The sequence below is a fragment of the Sinocyclocheilus grahami genome, unplaced genomic scaffold (assembly GCF_001515645.1).
Source record: "Sinocyclocheilus grahami isolate Dianchi unplaced genomic scaffold, SAMN03320097.WGS_v1.1 scaffold307.1, whole genome shotgun sequence".
NCBI lineage: Eukaryota > Metazoa > Chordata > Actinopteri > Cypriniformes > Cyprinidae > Sinocyclocheilus > Sinocyclocheilus grahami.
The window spans coordinates 951018-961343 of record NW_015505486.1 but is presented as its reverse complement, the minus strand read 5'-3'; the positions used below and the strand labels follow the sequence as shown (position 1 = coordinate 961343).

General features: G+C 37.4%; 2 protein-coding genes across 2 annotated transcripts; one reads left to right on the top strand and one right to left on the bottom strand.

Annotated features, from left to right (window-relative positions):
* Window positions 1-1612: 1612 nt before the first annotated feature.
* On the bottom strand, window positions 1613-3008 carry LOC107601553 (junctional adhesion molecule-like). Its single transcript, XM_016293787.1, has 3 exons — window positions 2870-3008; window positions 2067-2420; window positions 1613-1977 (listed from the first exon to the last, which is right to left on the bottom strand). Exons 1-3 carry the CDS (start codon window positions 2916-2918, stop codon window positions 1613-1615), a joined length of 768 nt encoding a protein of 255 aa, XP_016149273.1. The 5' UTR covers window positions 2919-3008.
* A 1060-nt stretch (window positions 3009-4068) lies between these two features.
* sstr5 (somatostatin receptor 5) lies at window positions 4069-9790 on the top strand. Its single transcript, XM_016293803.1, has 3 exons — window positions 4069-4349; window positions 6594-7742; window positions 9710-9790. The coding sequence occupies exons 2-3, from the start codon at window positions 6651-6653 to the stop codon at window positions 9788-9790; spliced, it is 1173 nt and encodes a 390-aa protein (XP_016149289.1). The 5' UTR covers window positions 4069-4349; window positions 6594-6650.
* Window positions 9791-10326: the final 536 nt, after the last annotated feature.

The window sequence follows — 10326 nt, the reverse complement described above, 5'->3', positions numbered from 1 at the left end:
TTAAAAAAGGTTCAAACATTCACTGATGCTCCAGAAGGAAACACGATGCATTAAGAGCCCATTAAGAGGAAAACTTTTGAACAGGATGAAGCTGTCCAAATTTTTCTTATTTTGTAGAAATATAATTTTTTTCTATTTAGTACTGCCCTTCGGAAGCAACAGAAGATACTTGCATGTTTCCCGGAAAACAAATTAAGTACAATTTACCTTGATCTTCAAATTCAAAACGTGTTCACCCCCCGCTGAATGTGAATGTTTGAACCTTTTTTAATAGTTGTGTTTGAGTCCCTCAATTGTCCTCAGTGTGAAAAGATGGATCTCAAAATCATACAGTCACTGCTGGAAAGGATTTTTCTGAGGAACAGTGCTCAGTTTAACTGTTCAGAACAAACAAGGGACTCATGAACAACCATCACAAAACAGAAAACAGTGGTAGATCATCCAGGTAACCACACACAATATTAAGAACCAAGGGTTCCCAAACTTTTGAACGGGGTTGTTTTAATAAATTCAGCTATTGTTTTGTCTCGTGGACTATATGTAAACATATTTTATGTAAACTATATTACTCAGGACAGTACTAAATAAAAAATAACATGCATTTTGTATGATCTCTCTTATTTTGTTAAAATTACTCACATTTTCACAGATTCTGCAAGGGGTTCACAAACTTTCAAGTGGCACTGTATATATATATATATATATATATATATATTTTTTTTTTTAAATAAATTATTTTCATTTCATATATAGAATAAAGAATATACAATAAATATTTGAAGCCTATTTCTCATATAAGCATACCTCGATTTTCTGAACTGGAGTAAACAATCCAGCAAAGCAGAAGTGCAGATACAGGTGCAATAATACAGAGAATCAACACAGTTATTTGTAGCCAAGAGAAACCTATCAAACAAACATCAGTTACACAATGTGTGACACTGTATGGAACTAAACGGCTAAATGGAACTCAGGTACTGAATTCTGGGGTAAGCCAATATATTTAGAATTTCTGCCGTACCACTCTAGACAAACAAGGTTTCATTAGGGTCCTAAGTAGAATGTCTGTGTGTCAAAAAAGGTGCTACAAAACAAAACATCAACAAAGAACCTCTCTGGCATAAGGAGGTCTAGGTAAATGGTTCTCAATATATATTTTTTTCCCTTCAGGACACAGGTTCACATTGGTCTTTTTGTGCATTTATCAAGTGATACAACACAGTTTCCAAAATTACTGATTGCACAATACAATACAAAAAATTCTCTCAATAAAGTCATTATTCAAATTATTTTGAATTAAATTAAGGTAATTTAAATAAATTATTATTACAACAAAATGCATAGGCCTGTTAATTTAACAAAAACAAAATCCATTACCAGGTTTGGAAGTTAGAGCCCTTGAAAGTTTCTATATACATTAGGCTACAAAGTACCTTTCAAGTTTATTTGAGGTGCCCTTTGTAAACTATTGTGTATGGAACTATTTAGTGGCTCCTGTAATTGGGACTTTGCGATCGATCCCTTTAGATTTGTGAATAAACATTTCTTCAAAGAGTATACAATTTTTAATAGTACAAGTTTGTGTGGTTTAGATTGTTTTCTTATTTATCTGTTACTTACCCAGTTGCACCAGTTCTGCAGTTGCATAAGCTGAAAGTCCTCCAGCAAACACTTGACACGTGTAAACTCCTTTATCCTCAGTTCTGACGCTCTTCAGTCTGAGAGAGAAGTTTCCTTTGGGGATTTCAGCAGTGAAGAACTCAGCTCTGTCTCTGTATCGCTCATCTGATGAATCTGATAAAGACTTATTGTTTTGGTAGAGCAGAACCAGAATATCTTCATCTTTATCAGTTTTCCTCCATGAAACCTCTTCAATGTGTTCAGGTGTGATGTGAGAGTCTACAGAGCAGTTCAGAGTGACGTCCTCACCCACAGACGCAGATATGGACTCATCTGATCCTGATACTAGCAAACGCTCTGGAAGAAAGAACAGCTGAAATATTACAGAATGAAATATAGCCTAGTTTTTGTTTTCAATTCTGATGTAGAAAATGATTCACACTTACCAACATCTTTTATTTCAACTAAAGTTTTGCCTGCAACCTGCTGGCTGTAAACCTTACATCTGTAAACCCCTTTGACTTGAGCGCTCAGATCGTCCAGACGGAGGGAGAAGTTTCCATGTTGAATCTGATCAGTAAAGAAATGAGCTCTATCATGATAATCCTGCTGCTGGGACTCTGCTCGACTCTCACCATCTTGATACAGATGAACCAGAGTCTCGGAGTCTGTTCTTTTCCACACAACTTTCCCTTTTTCTGCTACTAAAGGCGTCTCAACATAACAGGGCAAAACGACAGAGCCTCCCAGAGGTACAACCAGAGGACCAGAGGGACCTCGAACAATAAACCCCAGGGTATCTGCGTGTTTGAGAAAGAGAAATAAATAGAATTATTGTTATAAAGTTATAATAGACCTAAATATAAATATAAATAAGTACATGAATTGTTTTATAATAATTTTAGAAATACTAGGCTATAATTTCCAAGCATTTAATACATATAATTTAAGTGGTTTAAGGGGTCTGACCACACTAATGAATTAATATCGAGCACCTCAGAATAGGCGTCTTGAAATTACTTTTAAACACCAAAACAACAGTCACGCGCTGTACCATACCGGAAATAGGACATTTAAACATTTTTACGTTTACTTTCTCTCTTAAATGTTTAAAGCTTAATAAAGGACACGTGATTACAATGGAAAAGGCATTTTGCTTTTAAATCTCACATAACTGTAACGAGACGAGTAATGAAAAATTAAGCCTTTTTACTTCCTATAGCGTTAAATCTAAACAAACAATGCATACCATCAGATATAACAAAGTTGAGCATCAAAACACACTGCAGGAAATGCATCTTAAAATGAATTCTGACGAAACTCTCATTATTTCCAGTGTAAATGATAAGAAACGAGCAATTTCTTATGCATCTCAGTGCGACACGCTTCTTCTTCTTCTTCTTCTTCTTCTTCTTCCTCTTCTTCCTCTTCTTCTTCTTAGGAAAGAAGCCCAGAGGGTGTCCTGGAAATGCCTTGTCCTCAAGAAGATCAGACCGACAGAGACCTCACCTGCATCTTTATTAAAGAAAGTCTATTGTGTGTTGTAAGCCACACAAATGGCCGATATTGATATAGTATGCAAAAAAAATAAATGTTCCCTTTGAATTTCACGTATTTATTAAATATTCATTTATATCAAGAAGAACTCACCAATAACTTCAGATAATGACTTTAAGATAAAAAAAAAGAAAGATTTGGCGTTTAAATATGAACACTTTGAAGTATTTTATTAGAGGCAATCAAAGACCTCTCTTATATGGTTTCTTTATGAAAGTTTGTTGATTTTGTATTTTTGTTTTGTAGGGCTTTGTTGTGCATCTTAGTTTACAGTACTGAGCATCATACTCTCATCAGCAGAAGTAAAAGAACAGCCAAGGTGTGAGCTTTACTGTCATAATAATGTCACTTAAAAATAAAATGACACTTTTCTGAGGTGGGATTGAGTTCATTTAACCAACATTAGCAGCAGCCAGAGTCCAGAGTTTGGGATGGTGTCATGACAAAAGCAGTGCAGTATCCAATGGGAACGTGATATAATGCCATAAAAAACCTGATAAGCTCGTTTTCAAAGGCGTAGTAAAAAGACCATAAAATGTTACACTGTTGCGTTTTCGTTGCGCGACAGTTTTATGATCTGTCACCTGCTTCAGCGGGGAATGACACATTTATATAGGCTACTTCAGTATAGCCTATCAATAAATTCACCATTAGGAGCTTGTGCAACGTGCAGATCCATGCATGACAGGATATAGTGTGGGTCAGAAAAACATAAGCGCGTTTGTGCCTGTGACGTATGAAGTCCTCTGCCCTGGTCCTGTTACGCGCAGAAGACCAGACAAACCCATAAAACCGTGCGCGCTTGGAGAGAGCAGCACCTCTCCACCTGAACCGACCTGAATGATTCAACACTACAAGTACATTTCGACATTTATTAGGTGTACAAATAGTCACTTAAATGGTTGGCCAGATGTGGATGCTATAGTCAAATAAACTTGTGGTTTTCACAATGGAAAACAATGCGGATTATGTGCGCACCGCAACATAACGCCTTGTAGTGAACTCGTTTCAACTGGAATCGGGGATGAAGGTGATGTGCTGGCTCTTGATGTTGGATCTTAGACAAGGAGACATTGAGTCATCTAATCTTTATTGATCACAGAAACGGAGAAGAGTCTGGTCAATTAGTGGAAGCGCTTCTGAAACCCAGAGGACCGCGCATTGCGTTTGAGGTAGGTTTGTACAGCTACACACTATAACCAAATAAGAGTGAAACGTAGCTTCATTCTGTGGCCGATTAAGCCTAATACTTTGCGTGGCATTTAGTGGAAATGGTCGGGTTATCAACTTTAATTCAAACATTTCCAATAGCATTTTCCCCGTGGAAACTTTACCTATTGCAACAAAAGCCTGTTTTGATTAGTACACTTTGTACAATTTATACTTTGTTAAATATAGCCTAGTTTAACTATATAAACATTTTGTTAGTTTGCCCATAAAGACTGTGAATGGCAGTGACATTTTCTAGAGCTGAATTTCCATATCTACATAATTAACCATTATATTAGATTTATATTTAAATAATTGCTTAAAGACGTTCTATAAGGAATTTCCATGGGTAATTTTAGGGGTGAAGTGTCTCCAGCTACACTCTAAAAAATGCTGGGTTAAATATAACCCACCACTGGGTTAAAAAGGGACAAACCCAGCTATTGGGTTGTTTTGAACCCAACCGCTGGGTCAAAACAACCCAATAGCTGGGTCAAAATAACCCAATAGCTGGGTTTGTCCCTTTTTAACCCATCGCTGGGTTATATTTAACCCAGCATTTTTTAGAGTGTAAGCAGCTATTGAGCTATTGATTGATTGATTGATGTAATAAACTATAATAAAGTGACAATGCTTGAATGCTATGGTTACTCCCTCAGCAAACTGTCAAGTGAAAATTCGCACCCTCAGTAATTCGTAACTTTTAAAATGTTCGAAACCTTATATAGCCTATAGGCCGATACATACAGTATATTAAGAACTGGCGAATAAGACCATCCTGCACAAAGAGATCTGCATGTGCACCATAGGTGATTCGCAAGCTAAGCAAGGGCTCGTGATTAAATAAACCGTTTGTACCATACTATTTTACAGCTGCCCCAAAGATGTAACGGAAATGTACACTCTAAAAAATGCTGGGTTAAATACAACTCAGTGCTGGGTAAAATAGGGACAAACCCAGCAATTGGGTTGTTTTGACCCAGCGGTTGGGTTAAATGTTTAACCCAACCTTCTGGGTAGTAACCCAACCGCTGGGCCAAAACAACCCAATTGCTGGGTTTGTCCCTATTTTACCCAGCACTGGGTTGTATTTAACCCAGCATTTTTTAGAGTGTAAGACGGAAAATAAGTGGATGTGTCGGCACATCAACACAGCCTTTTGTTACAGTCAGGCACTCGCTTAACAAGAGCTTGTGGCGTAGAAGGCAAGTTAAATATTCACCGGTGCGGTGGAAATGCAGACGGTTCATATGAATTAGTGTCCACTGGACTGTTTGTACTCATAACAGTGACACCGTTACCCTTTGTTTCGATTTATGGTTCAGTGCATTTCTGAGGCTGTGCTTTATTTGTGCAACACATTGCGTCGCTCTGCTCACTTTGCACGCCTCATATCCAGCGCGAGTACCACTTAAAGTCAAGGTCATGCAACACAAAACAACAGCTACATTGTTCATGCAATGACAATGCAATATGAATATGCATGTTTTTGAAACACAAAAAAGGAAAAGCCTTTGACATTTTTGTTGGGGTAACAAACTTTTTTTCTAATGTCTATGGACTTTTTTTTTTTTTTTTTAATTTCCAGTGCTGCATATCTAAAAATAGGCTAAAAGTTCCTGTTAGAACCAAATTGGGTTTTACAACCTGATGCCATAGAAGAATCTTTAAATGCCTTCAAAAATAACTGCTTATTTTCTAGATATTCAGAAAACCATTAATGCACTGAAAACAATATTCTCATCTGAAGAACCTCTAAAAAATAATCTTTTACCCCAAAGAACCATTGAGGAACCTTTACTGTTAGGACTGAAAAGCTGGTTGAGTCTCCATCCTTATGCTGATTAACTATACTGAATTAAGATATTTCCAAGTCAAATGTCTTTATGTCACATTTAATACTCTCAGAATTGTTCAGTTCAAGTTTTAATCATGTTTTAGAAAGTTTTTGTGCACTAATAAAAGCTGTAAAAAATAAAGCTCAATGCATTGTGTTTGAAGGAATTTTCCATATTGATTTTCCCATATTTTGAATTAAGCATTGCATTGTGTTAAAGGAATGTCTGATAAACTCATCACATAATGTCATTTTTCTATGGATTTTTATCCTACAGTGTGTGCATAAAAGTCAAACAAGCAAGTTTAATTTCTCATTTTAAATATCATGCTGCGGAGATAAACCACTATTCTCATTTTGTTCTTTATAGCCCTTTGGGGTCTCAAAAATCAGCGGTTCCTTGCCAAATCGGTGCCTGTATCTAAATATGGCAACCCAGGGGTCCATGTGCAACACCTCAATCTCAGACTACACAAACCAGTCCAATGAATTCACCAATATTTCCCGTCAACTGAATGGAAGCTCGATGGCCGAGGAGGACAGCACAAAGATTCTGGCCGTAATCTACCTCGTGGTGTTCGTCGTGGGTTTGACAGGCAACTCTCTGGCCATTTTCGTGGTCCTGCGCTACACCAAAATGAAGACAGTCACCAACATGTACATCTTAAACCTAGCAGTGGCCGACGAGCTGTACATCCTGGGACTTCCATTTCTCACCACCCACAACGTGCTCACCTACTGGCCGTTTGGTAACTTCCTCTGTCGTATTCTGATGTGGGCAGACTCCATCAGTCAATTTACTAGCACATTCTGTCTGACAGTAATGAGCATTGATCGCTATATGGCTGTGGTACATCCTATCCGCAGTGCGAGGTGGCGGCGGCCCAGTGTTGCCAAGGTGATAAATAGCATGGTATGGGCACTGTCCTGTCTGCTGACACTGCCAGTCATCATTTACTGTGACGTTCAGCCAGAGCTCAACACCTGCAACCTGAGCTGGCCTGAACCACGTGATGTGTGGTCGACCGCTTTCATCCTCTACACCGCTATACTAGGTTTCTTCTGCCCACTTATGATCATCTGCCTTTGCTACCTGCTCATTGTAATCAAGGTAAAGTCCGCCAGTGCACGAGCGGGACTCTCCAAACGCCGCAAGTCTGAGAAGAAAGTGACGAGAATGGTGGTGATCATCGTGGTGGTGTTTGTCCTGTGCTGGCTGCCGTTTTTCATACTCAACATCCTCAACCTCATCAGCACCCTCCCGGAGAACGGCCTCATCACCGGCATCTACTTTCTCACTGTCATCCTGACCTACGTCAACAGCTGTGCCAATCCTCTGCTCTATGGCTTTCTGTCAGACAACTTCAAGCGGAGCTTCCAGCAAGTGTTGTGCGTCCACAGGGTCAACGGGGTCAGCAACAGTCACCCTGCTCGTGAGCGCCTCAGCAGGAACCAACAGAATCAGGCCTTCTTCCCTCCAAGGAGCACTGATTTCAACGAACATGTCCAGAGTTATCAAGTAAGGGCCTTTGATTATGAAACACATCCTTAGCATCATCTTTTAAACAATGCATAGGCAATCACATAGTATGAAGACCAGGTCAATATTGTTATTATATTATATTATATTATTTGTTAATGTGTCCCACTTCTACCCACTGGATGGCGATGTGTCTCTGTTTTCTCATATATATATATATATATATATATATATATGAATATGATCAAAATATAGAAATTTCAAAAACTTTAAAAAGTTTACATTGAAGTATTACAATGTATGGAAGCTTGTTTCTGCTACTGAATAAAAATAAAAAAGGTAATTGCGACTGTTTATCTCACAACTCAGATTTGTGAGAGGATTTTTTCTTCTCAGATTCTAAAAACTCTCAATTCTGGCTTTATTTCTCAGAATTGCAAGTTTACATCTCAAAATTCTGACTTTTTTTCAATTATGGGCTATACACTGGCAATTGCGAGAAATATAGTCGAAATTGTGAGATACAATTGTGAGATGCAAAACAACCCAGAATTGCGAGATATAAACTAAAATAGTCAGTTTATTCCCTCAGAATTGGACTTCATAACTCCCAATTGTGAGTTTATATTTCACAATTCGGAGAAAACAAGTTAGTATTACAAAATATAAGCTTACACTCTAAAAAATGCTGGGTTAAATACAACCCAGTGCTGGGTAAAATAGGGACAAACCCAGCAATTGGGTTGTTTTGACCCAGCGGTTGGGTTACTATCCAGAAGGTTGGGTTAAACATTTAACCCAACCGCTGGGTCAAAACAGCCCAATTGCTGGGTTTGTCCCTATTTTACCCAGCACTGGGTTGTATTTAACCCAGCATTTTTTAGAGTGTAGAATTGTGAGTTGGTATCTCGCAATTTCAACTATATTTCTTGCAATCGCAAATGTGTATCCCATAATTCTGACTTTATAACTCATGACTGCGAGTTTATTACACAATTCTAAAAAATAAATCAATCAATAAATAAATAAAAATAAAAATTTAACTTGCATGTATGTTCACAATTGTGAGGGAAAGAAGTCAGAAATGTGAAATAAAAATGTGGCAGAAATGGGCTTCTATAAAAACGACTCAAATTGCAATAAAAATAAAGCTAATAGAAATATTTACAAAAACGAATAAAAAATAAAGCACATAACATTACAACCGATTACTAAAACGTAAATTAAATTCTAATTTAATTTACATTTAAATTAATTTGGAATTGTATACTCTAACAATTAATTTCCAATTCAAAGTGTCATGTCTTTACTCATCTGCCTATGAATTTGATGCAGATTTTTTGTAATGTATTTGTAACCTTCACTGAGAAACCAGCATTCATTCATTGCAATTATTCAGTTTATCTAAGGCCTTCATTTTATCACTTATTAGTGATAGCACTATGAGTAAAGAGGGAAGGATGCTCATCGATAATGGTCATAAATGTCAGGCTTATCAGAGCAAACAGCAGAGAACACCACAAAACATCACTAAATCTTCTCGAATCAAACAGGTCTGGCACATCACCCACAACACTTTAGTCATCAGATTATGAAACATTATCCTCAAAGAAGTGCTATAGACCATAAACACAAAACAACCGGGTACATGTTCCTTTCTCAGGCAGCGCCAACATTCCAAACATTCGAATTAGAATACATTTAGAATGTTGAGAAACATGGAAGCTTTGAATGCTGGTATATGTTGGGGCCTTAAGAAACAACATTTCTATGATCACTATTGCATAATGGACTCTACAACACTACTGAAGGCATGTCAATTTTAACTGGTTGTTCTGTACATAAATGCCCCTAAAAAGTAGATCTGAATGAAAACAAATACTCAGATTACATCTGAATTGCATTTAAAGAATAGAGTTCTTAGAATAGTTGTTACAAGGCTAAAGGCTTTATTCTTTCTATTGTTTTTGCTTTATGAAATCCTATACTTACCTTTTCCTTTTCAGTCCATTGGTTTGGAGGCCAAGGCCTGTGATAAATCGGAAAACCACCGACCTGGACCACAGCCGAGCAGCCAGTCCATATAAAATCTGAAAGTTGGATGGATTTTTCCCCCTTTTAACACATATTTAACACATAACACGAGTCGGTCGTCCAATCAAAGTCATTATGACATGGTCAAAATATATTATATTTATATAAAGTTATTGTTGTCTGTGCCTAGAGCAAACACTCTCTGGTGCACAAACACAATACATTTCCATATAAATCACTCTGTGATGAGAAGATATCAGTGATGTTATATATAACTGTAAATATGAATTATAATGGCAAATGGCTCATCATTTTGTTCAGCATGACTGAATGAAACTGGGAAACTGTTCATCCACGACCTTTGGACCAATTTGGACAGTTGAGAGAGGAAGTGGCTTCTGCTGTTACATTTTGATGGATCATTGCTAATTTGGTGGCGGTTCTGAACATTTTCACTCTCGAGCAAGCTCTCCTGGTGATTTTCTGCATTTGAAAACAGAGAGTGATACACAAGGTTTGGTGGAAATGCCAAACAGCCTATTTATTAAAGGCAGAATGTCTTATTTATGATGGATGAAGATGCATAGTT

Bases quoted from the DNA above. Each gene is read 5' to 3' on its own strand.
- LOC107601553 (XM_016293787.1), bottom strand. From the start codon at position 2,918: ATGCATTTCCTGCAGTGTGTTTTGATGCTCAACTTTGTTATATCTGAT. The intron at 2,421-2,869 runs GTATGCATTGTT...TCAAACACGCAG, and splicing joins CAACTTTGTTATATCTGATG to ATACCCTGGGGTTTATTGTT. The intron at 1,978-2,066 runs GTAAGTGTGAAT...TCTTTCTTCCAG, and splicing joins AGTTGAAATAAAAGATGTTG to AGCGTTTGCTAGTATCAGGA.
- sstr5 (XM_016293803.1), top strand. From the start codon at position 6,651: ATGGCAACCCAGGGGTCCATGTGCAACACCTCAATCTCAGACTACACA. The intron at 7,743-9,709 runs GTAAGGGCCTTT...TTTCCTTTTCAG, and splicing joins AACATGTCCAGAGTTATCAA to TCCATTGGTTTGGAGGCCAA.